General features: G+C 40.5%; 1 protein-coding gene across 3 annotated transcripts in view; it reads left to right on the top strand.

Moving 5' to 3' along the window:
* The window catches only part of tdrd12 (tudor domain containing 12), a 31,565-nt gene extending 16,262 nt beyond the window's left edge, over nucleotides 1–15,303 (top strand). For 2 of the 3 annotated variants that reach the window (XM_028585748.1, XM_028585747.1), the window contains exons 23-38: nucleotides 443–571; nucleotides 1,112–1,229; nucleotides 1,396–1,535; nucleotides 1,686–1,912; nucleotides 2,724–2,805; nucleotides 2,997–3,178; nucleotides 4,732–4,939; nucleotides 5,223–5,315; nucleotides 5,452–5,609; nucleotides 7,014–7,325; nucleotides 7,683–7,750; nucleotides 8,176–8,257; nucleotides 8,924–9,037; nucleotides 12,767–12,920; nucleotides 14,192–14,252; nucleotides 14,872–15,303. In XM_028585748.1, coding sequence (XP_028441549.1) covers nucleotides 443–571; nucleotides 1,112–1,229; nucleotides 1,396–1,535; nucleotides 1,686–1,912; nucleotides 2,724–2,805; nucleotides 2,997–3,178; nucleotides 4,732–4,939; nucleotides 5,223–5,315; nucleotides 5,452–5,609; nucleotides 7,014–7,325; nucleotides 7,683–7,750; nucleotides 8,176–8,257; nucleotides 8,924–9,037; nucleotides 12,767–12,920; nucleotides 14,192–14,252; nucleotides 14,872–14,945 — 2,202 coding nt within the window. In that variant the 3' untranslated portion in view covers nucleotides 14,946–15,303. The remainder of the gene's footprint in view (nucleotides 1–442; nucleotides 572–1,111; nucleotides 1,230–1,395; nucleotides 1,536–1,685; nucleotides 1,913–2,723; nucleotides 2,806–2,996; nucleotides 3,179–4,731; nucleotides 4,940–5,222; nucleotides 5,316–5,451; nucleotides 5,610–7,013; nucleotides 7,326–7,682; nucleotides 7,751–8,175; nucleotides 8,258–8,923; nucleotides 9,038–12,766; nucleotides 12,921–14,191; nucleotides 14,253–14,871) is intronic. The other variant, XM_028585749.1, reaches the window with a different exon arrangement.
* Nucleotides 15,304–16,417: the final 1,114 nt, after the last annotated feature.

Here is a 16,417-nt window from a genome sequence, read left to right as displayed (position 1 = left end):
TGTTTGTGTTATGTTGTTAATGTGAAAATGAACTGCTACCTTCTCTGTCAGCTCTAGCCACCGAAAAGAAATAAGCAGAGAAATCCCCTCATTAATATTCATGAGCTCGCCCAGTTGCACTGGGTAAAGGATGCTGATAGCCAGGCTCTCATTGGCTAGCTGTTAGCCAATCAGATATAAGCAGCTTAGCTCGTTCAATATTAACGAGAACAGGCTTTCTATACCACGCTAGAATGGCTTGAAACAAGGTAACCAAGGCATTTTTTTCCACAAGAAATGTTACATAATCCATGGTGGAACTTCAGACATTACCACAAAGTAATGAAATACGTGTGGCAGGGCACCTTTTACTACTACGTTGTAGTGTGTAAACTAACTCTCAGCTGTATGTTTGGACATCTGACGAGATTCTCAGTTTAGGGAAATGTTCGTCTTCCTACAGATCATCCTCATGACTTTAGAGAGCAGCAAGGTCTCAGTGCTGTTGGGGGCGCTTGATTTCAACCCCGATGTCGGCCAGAAGACTCTAATCATAGCCAACTCTGCTCAGGAGGTTGAGGACGTGTTCAAGGTGAAACAACTGCTTCAGTTATACTGCACATTCCTGTGGTTAAACCTTTGATTTAGGACCTTATGAGCCCAGCATATGAGTAAAACTACATACAGTCACATCCTACTGTGATGTACACTGTGTTAAGAATAATACAAAGTTGTGTGAGTTTCTCTCAGCTGCAAATTGGCACCCTGACAAATTAGGAAACACATTTTACTTGTTGTAATGTGAAGGCAGAGATACCAATTTGCCACAGCAGCCTTGAGAGCTGCTTGTAATGTTTGATTAATTTGTGGATTTTATTTCCTTTTTTTTTTAACTGTAGTTTCCTTTATAAATAATAAATGCATTTAAAATGCCAGCAACAAGACAGGATAAGTTTTTGTTTGTTTTCAAAGACAGGAGTGACAGTCTCTTATTAGCAAGTATAAAAATCCTCTATCATTACCACTCTCCATCCACATGCATAATCTACAGATGGAGTGCACTGATGGTGGAAAGTTAAACCAAGCAAAGGGCAGTTTTCTTTGAACTAACTGTGTCATTTCTAAACTTCAGGCCTTGAGCAACAAATCAGCATTCTGCCTCAAGACCCACGAGGGTTTAACACACGAGTTTGACATTGTCATTCAGCAGTGGAGGAGGGACATTGGGCCCAGCACTCATGTTATTCTGGGTAAACTGGATATATATATATATATATATGTATATACTGTATATAAGGAAACTGCTAGCATAGAGAACGTTGTCAACAGTTAAGACATCTAGAGCCATTCTCCCTGAACATTAACAGTGCTACTGTTTTTTTGTTGTTGTCGTTGTGTTTGACCTTTGACCAATAGTGACCAACAACGAGTGTCTGAAGTGTCTGGGAATCAGAGATGCGACTTGTGTGGTCCATTATGGCTTCCCTACTTCCCCCAAAGTATTCGGCGAGCGGCTCTTCTGCCTGGCGGAGAACTTCAGAAACCTTTCTGAACAAGTAAGAACAGATGGGATACATTTTAGTAGATAAAATCATCTATTCTTATGCAAATGCATCAACATAACCACAGTTTCAGTATCCACGTTTGCAGCTACAAAGTACCCTTGAGGAAATTTGAGTTTGCATTTCCCAAATTTCTTACCCAAGGGTTCCTCTCAGGATCAAGCGCGGAGCCCTCGTCCCTCCAGGTCGGTGCTGCTGATCTCTGAGAGGAACGCCAGTCATGTAGTCGGGATTCTGCGTTACCTGGGGCGAACCAACGCCCCGTTGCCCCCTGAGCTGCTGTCCTTCGCACAGGGTGTCCATGCGGCCAGGGAGAACCAGAAGACCAACAAGCCTTTCTGCAGCTACCTCAAGAGCTTTGGAGTCTGCAGGTCAGTATTTCCAATTCTTCAAATAAAGACAAAACTGCTCTGTGGTTTATATTTTGATATTTGTTTATTTGATGTGGTGAGCTCAATGTTTAATTCTTAGTCTATAATCTGGAAAGGCGAAAAGAAAATCCAGTATACAGAAAGACCCAGTTGAGCCAATTCATTCATTGACAGACAGTCAATTTATTCATTTCTATTTTGTGTGAAATCATAACGAGTTATCTCAGGACACTTTACAGATAGAGTAGGTCTAGACCACGCTCTATAATTTACAGAGTCCCAACAATTCCCCCCCCCGGAACAATCATTTGGTGCAACAGCAGCAAGGAAGAACTTCCTTTTAACGGGCAGAAACATTAACAAAAACTGACAATGGATAAATCCATTTAGTCTTCAATCAGAACGCCAAACATGAGGTGGTTGCACCTTCTCAGATGTTTTGTGTATTAATGAAATTTGGGGCTCAGAATCATCACAAATTTGTGATTGTATTTTGTGACATTTTTAGAAATAAAAGTAAGTAAATATTTCAGCCCAACTTTGGACACTACGCAGCCTTCATGTTTTCACCCTGAAACTACCAAACTACAGCTGTTAACACTCCCTTACCCAGAGAGTATGATTGTCTCGGTGTTGCAAGCTGCTGTGGACTTTTGGAATAAAGTTTGCAAAATGTTTGCATCCATGTATTATGGTTCAAATCCACTGTCCCAGGTCTGTCTGTTTGGGGAAAATAGCTTTCTGGTGCATTGCAGATTTAAAAGGTGTGTGTGTGTGGGGGTGTGTGGGTGTGGGTGGGTTTTCTCTGCAGAGACAGCAGTGTGTGCCCCGACCGTCACATATACATTTCCCAACTGGATCAGTCTGAGCTTCCTGCTTCAGGAGTCATAGAAGTGAGAAATTCACTTTGTATTATTCCTTACAAAAGTTTTTTTTTAATTAATCACAAAAATTGTTGATAAAAAGTTTTTTTCTCTTGCCTAATTTAAAAAAAATTAGGCAACGATATTGTTAGTTGCTCGTTCAAAATCTATTATTGCACTTGTAGTATATGTTCACATCTGTTGTTGTTCAATGCTCCCAGGTTGTGCCGATTTACATCAAGACGGCATCAGTGTTCTACGGTCGTATTGTCCAGAAGGAGGACGGAGGTTTCCAGAGCATGGCGTCTGAGATGACTTCTTACTATGCTGACAAGAAACCTGGAGCCCACGAGGTGCTGGAGGGAGGCTTATATGCTGTGCAGGAGGACGAGATTTTCCACAGGTCTGATGTTAAATCTGAACATAACGTTGGGGCGTGATTTGCAGGCTTGAAAACAGCAGTGGAAGAAGTATTCAGATCCTTTTATTTAAGTAAAAGTACTATTACCACGCTGTAAAAATAGTCTGTTACAAGTATAAGTCCTGCATCGAAAATGTAACTTAAGTAAAAGTCTGTAAGTATCATCAGACAAATGTACTTAAAGTATTAAAGTAAAAATACTCAAAAGGAAGGAGGAAAAATCTTCACATTTTAGAAACTGGAAAGGATCCAAACAGTTGTGTCTAATAGTCCAATCATTTCTGGCTGTTGAATTATTGGGTAGTAGTGTTATTATAATAAAACAAATTATAAACTACATGCGTTTTGTGTGCAAAATCTTAACTTGTAAAGTAACTAGTAACTAAAGCGATCAATGTAGTGGAGTAAAAATTACAATATGCCTTTCTGAAACGTAGCGGAGTAGATTTAGAAAGTGGCATGAAAAGAAAAGACTCGGTAAAGAACAAGTATCTCAACATTTGTATGCAAGTACAGTACTGGAGTAAATGTACTTAATTACATTCCACACCTGGAAACTGTAACACAAAAGCCAATACATTGACAGCATTTTAGTTGCGCAGCTTGAAACTCCCACACAACACTTGAAGCCCAAATACTGTTTGTTTGATCATGATATTCTTTGTTAGTGAAGCAGAGTGGGAAAGTATCTTTGTTGGTGTCTTTGCTAAATGAGGCTGCTGGTTTGTTAGGAGGCTACCAACGAACCAGGTTAAAGGAACATGCTGATTTATTGGGACTTTATCTTATTCACCGTATCCCCCAGAGTTAGATAAGTCCATACATACCCTTCTCATCTCAGTGCGTGTTGTGACTGTCTAACTTCGTCTGGCGCACCCACTGCTAGCCTAGCTTAGCACAGATCCTGGAGGTAACCGGCTCCAACTAGCCTACTGCTCCCAATAAGTGACAAAAAAAAACTGGGAACTATATTCTCAGAAGGTGAAGCACTGCTGCTTGGGTGGAGTGATTAACGCAACACCTAAAAAGCACCGTTGTTACTCTCTGCTCCTCACCACGGGGCTTCTCAGGTGCTGCGAGCAAATCACTCCGCCCAAGTAGCAGAAGTAGCAGTGCTTTGCCTTCTGAGAATATAGTTCCCAGTATGTATACGGTTAGAAGACGGCTGTGTCTCATGTGACCTTGTTATTTGTACATGCTGTGACAATACAAATCAAAACATGTAAATAGGAACACGTTGGTGTTATTGTCACTTATTGGGAGCAGTAGGCTAGATGGAGCCGGTTACCTCCAGGGTCTGTGCTAAACTAGGCTAGCGGTGGGTGCGCCAGACGGAGTTATGATATGCACTGAGATGAGAAGGGTATGTATGGACTTATCTAACTCTGGGGGATACTGTGAATAAGACAAAGTCCCAATAAGTCGGTGTGTTCCTTTTTTAATATCTCTTATTGTTTTTTTTTTTTTTTTTTTTTTTACTGGATTATAAACTGAAGCTCAGTTCACTTTCACAACTGTTGTGCTCCATGCGGCAGGGTGAAGATCCTGTCCGTCCCAGAGAGAGGTGGCCGGCTGTTTTTCAGCGTCTTTGCTCGATTTATTGATGTGGGAAAGGAGGAGGAGGTCAAATCCCATCAGATCTTCCAGCTCCCAGAGCAGTTCCACTCTCTGCCCGGCCAGTCCGTGGAGATCATCGTCTGCCGGGTCAAACCAGTTGACGCCGAGACAGACTGGCACCCCAAGGTTTTTATTCCACTTTGCTAAAATATACAAACATGTCCCCAATATCCCTGTGCTCTATCCATTTACCAGAGTGAGGACATCAGGTGTCTTGAGTTTAAACTGTTTAAACTTAGAGACATCCTGTGTCAAATCTGTAGGTATTAATGCTCAGATTCATGGCTTCCAATGTTCTGGACTTCATGCTTTTAAGCGGAAAGATCAGTCCTGTGTGAAGCAAGCAGTCTTTTGGTGGTACAATATGTGAATGGAATTTTATTTTTTTTTTTTTTTTTTGGGCTCACAGGTTACCAGGGCGCTCAGCCAGAAGATCCGAGGCCTGCAGCACCGAGCCAGAGCAGTCTTCAGCCTGGGAAACACTGTTTTTGTTGATCCCATGGTAGGTTTTTACCTTCCATCAGTGGGTTACTGATGGACAGATAAAAAAAAATGATAAAAAAAAGGTTTCTTAGGTGCTGTAAACTGTCCACTTTTTACAGTTTATTTATTCTGTCGTTTTTTTTTCCTCTATCGAGGTCCGTGTGACCAAGGTGCCGGGTATGAAAACTGTGATCAATGAATACAACGTGCAGTCGGAGATCCTGAACACAGGGATGGGAGTCAGCAACCCGGAGCATGTGGACCTGCTGAAGGCTCTCTGCCAGGAGAGCAAAGAGGCGGGTCACGTTAATGGGTAAGGAAACACTCAACTGTCCCAGTAGTGGCCTAAATGGCGGGTACTAGGGGTGTGACGAGACACTTACTCCACGAGACGAGACACATCACGAGATTGGGTTCACGAGAACGAGACGAGATTTTTAAAAAGAATTTAAAGAAATCCTCAATGATGAAATATATGAATGGAAAATAGTTTTTTTATTCAACTGACCTTGGCTTCTTTGTAGAGGTTTGGGACTACAGTGCGAGTTAAATGCGCGCGTGATGGGATGACGTACCTCGTTTCCAGTGTGTGGAGGAGTCGCCGAAATCCAACATTTTCCACCACAGAAAATGGCCTCATATCAGTTGCAATGAAAACGCCTATGTCCCTCGTTATTGCCGTGGCTCTTGCACTTACCGGTGGCAGAGATGCAAAGGCTTTTAGAGTTGTTTGCCCTTTTAATGTTTTCGTCGCGGGTGCTGTAGTTGGTAGAGAGCTGTGGTGGTGCTGTAAGTGTTTTTGCATAGTGCTCGTGTTAGCCGCGGTATACGGCATTTTTTTCTTACAATGTTTACATATTGCGTTCGTCTCGTCTGTCACTCTTTCGCCGTTTATTATTTCCGCAGGAAAACCAAAATGTTGCCACACAAATGGTTTAAAAGTGGCAGGGGGATCTTCAATAGTAATTTCACGCTCCATCACGCTGACATAACATCGCCTCACGAGACAACTTTTCACCTCGACGAGAAATCTCGTCACATTTTAATCTCGCGAGATCTCGTCACACCCTTAGCGGGTACATGTCAGAGTATATCGGCCACCTTCACTCAAGTCAAAGAGTGCGGAGCTCCTACCTGCAGCTGTGAGGGAAGTCATTGTTTACATGATCCTGTTTAAATTGATCTGAAATAAAAACCATAACCGCTTGAGCATCGATTATCTATTCTGCGTTTTTGCTACGGCTTCTGTTTTTCACGTCATGACGTCGTACATCCTTGATGTACACACTTCGTGACATCCGGTGCAAAACTGGGTGACATTGCCATTTTTTGCAGATGAAACTATAAAAAAAAAAATAAACGATTACACCCTGCTCAAGAAACTTAGCATATCTCAAAAACTGAAACATTTACAGTTCTCAATTAACATTTAGAAATATTGTCATGTTTCTACATTAAGAAATCTTTTGGATTAATAGTTTTTGTATTTATTCAGTTAAAATAGTTTGGACACAATTTCATTACTTTTATTTATTATTATGGTTTATTGACTTACATAATCTTTTATCTTAGGTTGCAGTGATTTTAGGGATATTATGAATTTGAAGATAGTCTAAGAAATGACATCACAATAAGCCAAAAAAACAATGTAGGTGCTGTTGGACAATCTCTGTTGCAGAGTTCAAAGGGTTAACAAAGCAGCGTTTGTTGTTTGTAGGTTGGGGAATGGTCCGGCGTCTCTGGAAGTCAGGATCAAAGCTGAGGAGGAAGTTCTGGCTGAAGCCTTCAGAGCCGCGGAGGCCAATCGGCTCGCCCAACTTCCTCACCTCGCTGACATTCCTCACCTCGAACCACTCATTCCAGTATCTCCAACGACCCGGTCCCTGGTCCCAGAACCACCAGTACCAAGAGCACCTAAACTCCACCTGGCTCCAGTGTGGGTTCAGAAGACCCTGTCGGCTGACCAGGCAGCTATCGGACAGAGAAACGCCCACACTGCTGATCTGAAGTCAGCTGAGCAGATCATGAGGTTGGTGTCTTCATACTTAAAAAAAAAAAAACAACAAAAAAAAACGATTTGTTCTTTATTCAAGCTTCAAATATTTCAGATTAGAAGAAAATTAAAGACCTTTAACCTGCATCTGTCTTCCTAACGCAGTTTTCTCAACCAACTCTTACTAGCGCAGCTTTTATTTAGTCTCATTGAGACTTAAGAACAAACTACAATGACAATGACATCATCAGAGCAAACAATCATCACACACTCACATAAACGCACAAAATATAAAAAAATATCAGGAGGTTTAACTGAAAGTCCCTCAGAGGAAGTCATATTTTTAACTTCAGTTTTTTTTTAATAGAAGCTTTATGATTTTTTGATACACAGGGTTGGAGATGGAGCAGAACTTTGCCCCGCGACCAGCCAGGGTGCTTGTCTCAAACCCAAGGAAAACGGTAAACAAAAAAAATAAATAGTCTATCCTAATAGAGTACAAACCTCAGTAAGAAGTGTAGATAGACACTTAGCAGCATCACGTTGCATGTTGATTATGTAGATTATTAAATATAAATAGCTGCATAATTACTCATACATCACCCATATTTTATTTTGACACTGTCAGGGGACTTTAAACTGTAAAACGTTTTAATGTTCATTTCTAAAACTGCTTTAAACTCTTAATACACACTAAAAAGCAATGACTCCAGATGCTGATAACATAGTATTTATTACATGTATTAAATAACACCCATTGTAAGAGTAAGACAAGACTTATGCAGCTGCCTCCACATTTAGAAAAATTAGATGTGAAAACAGAATTTTTGTTTCCTGAACGTGAGACAAACATTGTGGTTAATAATCGGTATCCGTGTCTGTTCAGGTGTTAACGGAGGTGATGATGAAAGCAACATTCAGCAGGTCATCGGCACTAAAGAGAGAGACTGTGATGACTCCACAAAAAGGTACAAGATGGCCTCTATGGATATTTAAAGAAAACTCTTCTACATCATCTGTTTCCAGCTAAATGAAGAAAGTGAAAAATGAAAATGTTTGTGTACTTCTTTACAAACTAATTATGTCAGACTGACTGACATGTGCATTCTTCTTAGTTTGTATAAATGTCCCGTGATATATATTGTCCCTAGAAGTATATTATTCAACTTGTTTTGGAAAATAAAATCACAATACTATCGAATCGCAACACTTCTTGTATCGCAATAAATGAAAATCGCAATACAAATCCACTCGGCGCCCATGTATCGTGTAAGAATCTAATCGGGACAAAAACGTCTCAGTCCTAGTACCTACAAATAGTTAATTCCACAGAAGTGAAGTTCATCACGTTCATGAAGTTCTCTCATCTTTGAAAATCAGCAGTAGATGATCCAGACTATAAGTGGAACTACAGTTTTTTTTATTGTCTCTTTCCTTTCAATCAATTTCATTGTTCACGAGTCGCACAACGTACAATTACAGTTAAACATTATTCCATTAGCTCCTTTGGACTTGGTGCCTGATTCATCATAAAGCTGAATGTGGCTGGTTGAATGGCACCGGCAAATTGAGCGGGAGATTAATTTAAAAACAAGACTGTAAATGTATTTCTTTCTCCTCTGGTTGTGTTTTAGTTTCCACCCTCAGGCCCGTTGGTACCAGACGTCCGACTCTGTGATTGTGACGGTGAAGCTGATGAACCCCGAGAGCCAGCGCTGTGATTTCTACCCCGACAGAGTCGTTTACAGGTCTGTCAGGAGCAGACCACCAATGATTGCTCACCTACTTTACAGCACATTCAACATTCAGTGGAGATTTTTATCCAGAGCACTCTACACCGGTGGGAGTGGCTACATGTTTAGCATGGCCAGCGTTTGTGTGACTTAAACACATAGTTTAACGTTTTATAGTGTTTAAACCAGAGAGACAGAGCGCATCGAGTCATACTCTGAAAGCCACACCCACCGGAGGGGAAAACGATCGCTGCCACAATATGAAACTAATGGCTGAAACGCTAAAGTGCCTGTAGCTAGCTGAAAACATCAGATTCTAGCACGTCAAAGGATTAGTTTAGCGCCCCTTGTCTACCAGAGAGGAGAAGTAAGATGTTAGTAAGCTAATGTTAGTAGGGCTGGGCGATATGGACAAAATCAGATATCACGATATTGATGGCCAAGTACCTCTATCGATACAGCAACGATATTGTAGTGTTGACTATTGGTGCTTTCAGAAAATATTTACACAATGAGATTTTTGATAAATAATCATCAGTAATGTGGATATGATTAAGTGGGTAAAGGCAAATAATAGAACAGTTACAACAGTCTGGTAAGTTCAGAAAATATAACTTTACTGTAATGCAGCCTTTAAAACCAGGAAAAGACACTTATGTCATATTACGATATATCATACAATATCGATATAATATTGATATATTGCCCAGCTCTAAATGTTAGCTAAGGCACTTTAAACATAATACTAGAGCTTTCTTATTTTTAAATTGTATTATTTTTCAGTATCATGTTTGTACTCTTGGGGTCTACTAGAATAGGTTTAAAGGTGCTCTAAGCGATGTCTACAGAGACCACGTTTTATTTATATATATATATATATATATTTTTTACACAGTGTGTTCAGGGGACAGGCAGCTAGCAGATAGTGAGGAGATGTTTGCTGCATGTGAAAAAAAAAAATTCTTTATAAAAAAAAAACGCGCAACATCGCTTAGAGCACCTTTTTAAATGCTTTGATGTTCAAAAAAACTAATTGTTTCTCAATTGCCCATAAAAAAACTGGGCATCCTAAATCAGTGACATCACTAATTAGGACATTGAGGCGTTTTTAGGCAGTTTAGAGAAAGTGCTGTCTGTGGGAGAGAGCGCTCCATTTGGAGTGAAATGTAATGTAAAATAAAGTATTATAGGGGCTCTTTAACTTAGAGAAATAAAGTTAGCCTGAAACTAACATTTTGATATTTGACTTTGTAACAAAAGGCTTGCTGCACACGTAACATTACGGTTCGGCAGCTTCTACAAACTTAAGTTCTGGGTTCTTTACCGTGGTGTTGGTGCATATCGCCACACAGCAGCTATTAGGCATTTTTCTGTTTGAATTGACGAGGAGGAAAACCTTCACGCAATGCAAGTCAATGGAGAGTTGTTCTCCTCTCCGGTGGGGGCGGGACTTAAATGCGCTCTGTCTCTATGCCCAATGAAAATACTTGTTTCTGACTGGCTGGTAACACATCAAACATGGTTCAGGTTTACAGTTTATTAATTAGGTATGAATGTTTGTAGGAAACCTCATCCTCAAAGTCCGTTACTTTTCTTTGTTGGGACATTGGCCCCTGAAGTTATCCTGTAATCAGTTTTTTTATAATCAAGCTATTCCTCAGCTAATCAAATTAATGTGACATGTGGCACGAAATGTAACCTAGGAAGTTAGAGATTAGTTTAACTGCTGTTCTGCCGCAGTAAGTCCACAGATTAGTTTTGCACTGTTTTTTTTTTTTTATTTATTTTGGCAAGCTTCTCAATTACTTTAGTCTGTAATAAAGTGTTTTAAAATCAATATTTAGTCTCACATGATTATTATACAACAGTTGGTTGTCATCATGCCATCGGTCAAGAGACACCTGCTTTACTCTTTGTTTACAATTTAATATGACAATTTGGTCATTTGTCTTTCAATGAAATCGTGAACAAAATCAAAGAGTTTAAACAATTGCGTTTAAAACTGTAAAATAACGTGGTGCCTGGGTAGATCACCTGGTAGAGCATGCGCCCCATGTACAGAGGCTCAGTCCTAGCCGCAGCAGCCGCGGGCTCGGTTCCAACCTGCGGCCCTTGCTGAATGTTATTCCCCCCCTCTTTCTCCCCTTTCATGGCTAAGCTGTCCTATCAAATAAAGGCCTAAAATGCCACAAAGAAAAAACATTCAAAAAAAATGTACCATAACATAAACTCAAACTTGTTATTTTATCTGAAATACATGAGGGAATATCGTTCGAAAATTGCAGTTTGGTGTTTATAATTAAACTTTACATAACCGCACAGTTCAATGTGATTAACATTAACTGGATTACATAACCCCTCATTTCACGTACAGTACGTGAACCGATATCGTGATATATTGGGAGGAAGTTTTTCTAGGCCCCAGTAGCACTGGGTGATACAGAAGAAGGCGAGAGGATGGATGGATAGATGGATGGATAGATTCAAAACAATATAAAAATGTGTGTTGTATATATTATTTTTCGTTTATATCACAATGTTGAAAAACCTGCGGCCGAAGTGTGAGGGAAATATTAATGTCATTTGGACAGCACTTTACGTTGTGATTCTTACACGTTATGTTCATTTTGCACAAATCTTCATAATCAAAAGAGGACATACCATAGGACGTTTTAATTGTCAAGTATTTAATTCACACAGGAGTTTTCAAAAAATAGGCTTTATTGCTATACATGCTATATTGTGATGTACTGTATATCGAGATATGGAATTACCTATATTAGAATGGAAGATTTTGGGTGTATCGCCCAGCCCTAGCTTACAAGCTTCGACACCGATTGGTGTTATTTAATTCTTGACTCCATAAGGAACAGCACCCTTCTGTTAGCTGTTAGCTAACACTTTGATTGTCCTTTTCTCAATTCAGCAATTCTGTTTGCACAAACGCACATTTAAAGTTGTATATTTAAAGGTAAAGGTACTTTATTTGTCACATACACGTACATGTAGCGAAATTCATGCATTTAACGCATCCCTCAAGGGAGCAGTGGGCAGCCAATCACAGCGCCCGGGGACCAACTCCAGATCTGAGCCAGTGCCTTGATCAAGGGCACTGGCTGGAGAACCTAGTACATGTTTTTGATTTAGTAGTATCTCCACATTTTTTTTATTTATTTTTAGTAGTATATATTTGCCTGTAAACAATATAGAGGTAAAAAGGAAATCTCACCTACCCCCAGAGGCACACCCGGGATTTCGTTGATTGGACAAAATCAAATATTTGAAGACATCACCTCAGGTCCTGGGAAGCACTGATCAGCATTTTTCACGTTTTTTTCTGAAATAAGTTAGTTGTAGCCAGACTTTATTAACTTAAGTGCACCCACCCTGTAGTTGAGGTTTGACAAAAGAGTTTGGCACACTAGTGTGTGTGTATGGTGGCTTCAGACCTCTCGCTCTCCGACGGACTCAGGTTTCCTGACTGACTGAGGACTTGAGGGAGGTCATCCTGAGGAGAGGCGAGGACAGACTGAGGTGTGCCTGACGGTATGGTGCGGGCTGAGTGTCGAACGTTCAGCCTCCTGTGTTTTCATTGAAGGAAACAGTAAATTAGACCCCTCTGTGTGCAGCATAGAAAAGAAAAAAACAGTGGTTTGGTCATTGTGTGATCAGGTTGACGCTCTCTCTCTTGCTCTCTTTCTCTCTCGCTCTCTCTCTCTCGCTCTCTCTGTTGATTGTGTTCAGTGGCAGAGCGAACGGTCGGACATACAGAGCTGACCTGCAGCTTCACGGCAACATCGCTGCAGACCGCTGCAGCTGGGAAATGAAGTCCAATGAGCCCGTTCTCAAACTGGTTAAACAACAGCCGGGAAACTGGGAAAGACTCCTCAGGAGCAAGGTACAGCAATTCATTTTAAAGGTCCCATGACATGGTGCTCTTTGGATGCTTTTATATAGACCTTAGTGGTCCCCTAATACTGTATCTGAAGTCTCTTTTATATAGACCTTAGTGGTCCCCTAATACTGTATCTGAAGTCTCTTTTATATAGGCCTTAGTGGTCCCCTAATACTGTATCTGAAGTCTCTTTTATATAGACCTTAGTGGTCCCCTAATACTGTATCTGAAGTCTCTTTTATATAGACCTTAGTGGTCCCCTAATACTGTATCTGAAGTCTCTTTTATATAGACCTTAGTGGTCCCCTAATACTGTATCTGAAGTCTCTTTTATATAAACCTTAGTGGTCCCCTAATACTGTATCTGAAGTCTCTTTTATATAGACCTTAGTGGTCCCCTAATCCTGTATCTGAAGTCTCTTTTATATAGACCTTAGTGGTCCCCTAATACTGTATCTGAAGTCTCTTTTATATAGACCTTAGTGGTCCCCTAATACTGTATCTGAAGTCTCTTTTATATAGGCCTTAGTGGTCCCCTAATACTGTATCTGAAGTCCCTTTTATATAGACCTTAGTGGTCCCCTAATACTGTATCTGAAGTCTCTTTTATATAGACCTTAGTGGTCCTCTAATACTGTATCTGAAGTCTTTCCCATAGTTCAGCCTTGGTGCAGAATTACATCCACTAGAGTCAGTCCCACAATGAGCTTTCCTTAGGATGTGCCATTTCTGTGTCTGTAGCTATTGAGGAGGAGAGGGGGGGGGGCAACTTGGAGGGTGGGGGTGTGGCCTTGATCAACTGCCACTTTCAAGCCATGATGTCTCTCTCTGTCATGGGTGGGCCAAATTCTCTGGGTGGGCAAAGCAGAGAAAGGGGAGGTAACCTTGCTCCTTAACTCCTCCGTAAGGAGAAGATTCCAGATCAGCCCATCTGAGCAGAGCAGGATACCCAGGGCTCGGTTTACACCTATCACCATTTCTAGCCACTGGGGGACCATAGGCAGGCTGGGGGGAACGCATATTAATGTTAAAAAAAACTCATAGTCAAATTTTCATGCCATGGGACCTTTAATCCTCACGTAGCATGTTTGAAAAGTATTTTTAGTAGTAAGTGATAATTTAATAAATAGCCCTTTTTTGGCTGTTGTTTTTGCTGTATTTGTTGGATGCCTTTTCTTTTTTTTTTTTATTTATAGAATTGATTTAGAGCTGCACCAAGTTGTAACAAAAACCTAAAATATAATGATGAACTTAATGAGTTTTTATTTCCACAGAATATTTTTGTAAGTTACGACATGGATCACTTTGTAGAGGATGAAGACAAAATCCCAAATGGTAAGAACCGCACTGTAAACATGACTTAAACGTTCATTACACTCGCCGCAGCCGACGCGTCTCGCGCCAGTGTGACAGCACGAGACGGAGCGCCGTAACTATTTATACTCGGTGGGCAGGTGGTGGTAGTTTGCGTCTTCTCCTGAGCAGAGGTGTCGCAACTGAGGAAAGGCTACCGACTCTCTTTCTGTGGACTAAAAGAAGAAGAAAAAGGTCAACAACGGCCGAACTGGCAGCAGCATTGACGTCAATGCTTCGATTTCATTCGATGAGCTACTTCGTCGGATCAAGCCTTTCATTCACCATAAAAGAACTCATCTTAACCCAGCAAGTTTACAGGAGAGACTTGCAGTGAGTCTGAGAGTCCTGGCATAGGGTTGTTTTTGAACTCGTCCATGAATCCTTTTTCCGCTTTGTCGCGCACCGCTGAAAAATATAATAAAATCCTGGCGCGCCAGTGAGATCGACGTCATTTTGACGTCACATTGGCTCGCGACACGTCGGCTGCGGCAACTGTAAAACGGCATTAAGCCTATTGTGGATATTGTAAAATAAAGTGTAGTGTTTGATACCTGCTGTCTAAAACTGATGTCTGTTCTCTTCATGGTTTGTTCTTCAGGTCTGTGTTTTGTAGAGAACACGGGAAAGGACAACTGGTATGTGAACTCTGAGACAGACAGTGACAGCGACTGAAACTCAAGAAACAAAAAACGCAATCTTTCCCTCGTGCCATCTAATATTACTGAGGGTCACATAAATATTATCTTCTGTTGTTTTGGTGCTATGAACTTTGACCTCCTTAACGTTTAAAGGGATCATGGGATAGAAACTTCTGCAGTGAATTTAAAAAGAAACATTCAGGACCATGAGATTTAATCTTTTGATTTTTGTATTGATCCTTTTAGTACAAAAAAGTATTTCCCAATTTTGGTTTGAAATGAATATTCTCAGGGGCCTCATAGATGGACCCCACCCACCTGATAAGATTTAAAGGTCCCATGACATGGTGCTCTTTGGATGCTTTTATATAGGCCTTAGTGGTCCCCTAATACTGTATCTGAAGTCTCTTTTATATAGACCTTAGTGGTCCCCTAATACTGTATCTGAAGTCTCTTTTATATAGACCTTAGTGGTCCCCTAATACTGTATCTGAAGTCTCTTTTATATAGACCTTAGTGGTCCCCTAATACTGTATCTGAAGTCTCTTTCCCAAAATTCAGCATTGGTGCAGAAAAACAGCCACTAGAGCCAGTCCCACAATGAGCTTTCCTTAGTATGTGCCATTTCTGTGTCTGTAGCTAAAGGCAGAGCAGGATACCCAGGGCTCAGTTTACACCTATCACCATTTCTAGCCACTGGGGGACCATAGGCAGGCTGGGGGAACACATATTAATGTTAAAAAACCTGAAGTGAAATTTTTATGCCATGATACCTTTAAACTTTAAGATTGAAAGAGTCTGATTCCAACACTTTTTCTTTACATGGTTGTTTGTTTTCTCAAGCGTAAAGAGAGATGCAATATGACTATCACAGTTTCACGTTCTAGAAGAGTTTAGCCCAAAGTTTAGTCCGGCAAAAGAATGAGTCAACTTTTCTTTCTGGCTTCTCAAACTTGATTTATTTGTTTTATTTATTTATTTTTTATATATATATTTTCACCAGAGGGCTTTTTCACGAAACCAAGATAAATTGGTTGCAAAAATATTCACCCTTTTGGAATTAATAACAGTAACAATTAGGTGATTTGGACTTTTCTTCCCAGTAAAGCCACCGTTTGCTGTCATATTAAAGAGTTATGCCCAGTTACATGACAGAGTATTAGGAAAATAATTGAATGTCTCTGTAAACGGTGCAGTGTTTTCGGAGTCATTGGAGTATCTTGTGTGTTGTATTTCAACCCCAAATTAAACTTCTGTGTGATCCAGGGACCCAAGCTCATGACGGCATAATTTAACCACAGTAATATCTACGTGCGTCTGCTATTGATAAAAGACAAACGGTTAAGGGAAACGTACGTATTTTTCAACCAGTATTTCTCAAAGTCTACCGGCTGCAGCGCTCTCGCTTAATACTTTTTATGATTTTATTTTTTGGGTTTTATTTTAGGACAGATTAAGTCAGGAAAGTGGGGAAGAGAGGGGGGATCACGTGCAGCAAAGGGCCGT

Source organism: Perca flavescens, chromosome 8 (genome assembly GCF_004354835.1).
Source record: "Perca flavescens isolate YP-PL-M2 chromosome 8, PFLA_1.0, whole genome shotgun sequence".
Taxonomy (NCBI): Eukaryota; Metazoa; Chordata; class Actinopteri; order Perciformes; family Percidae; genus Perca; species Perca flavescens.
Note: the sequence above shows the minus strand (reverse complement) of the source record. Positions and strands in the feature narration are given on the sequence as shown.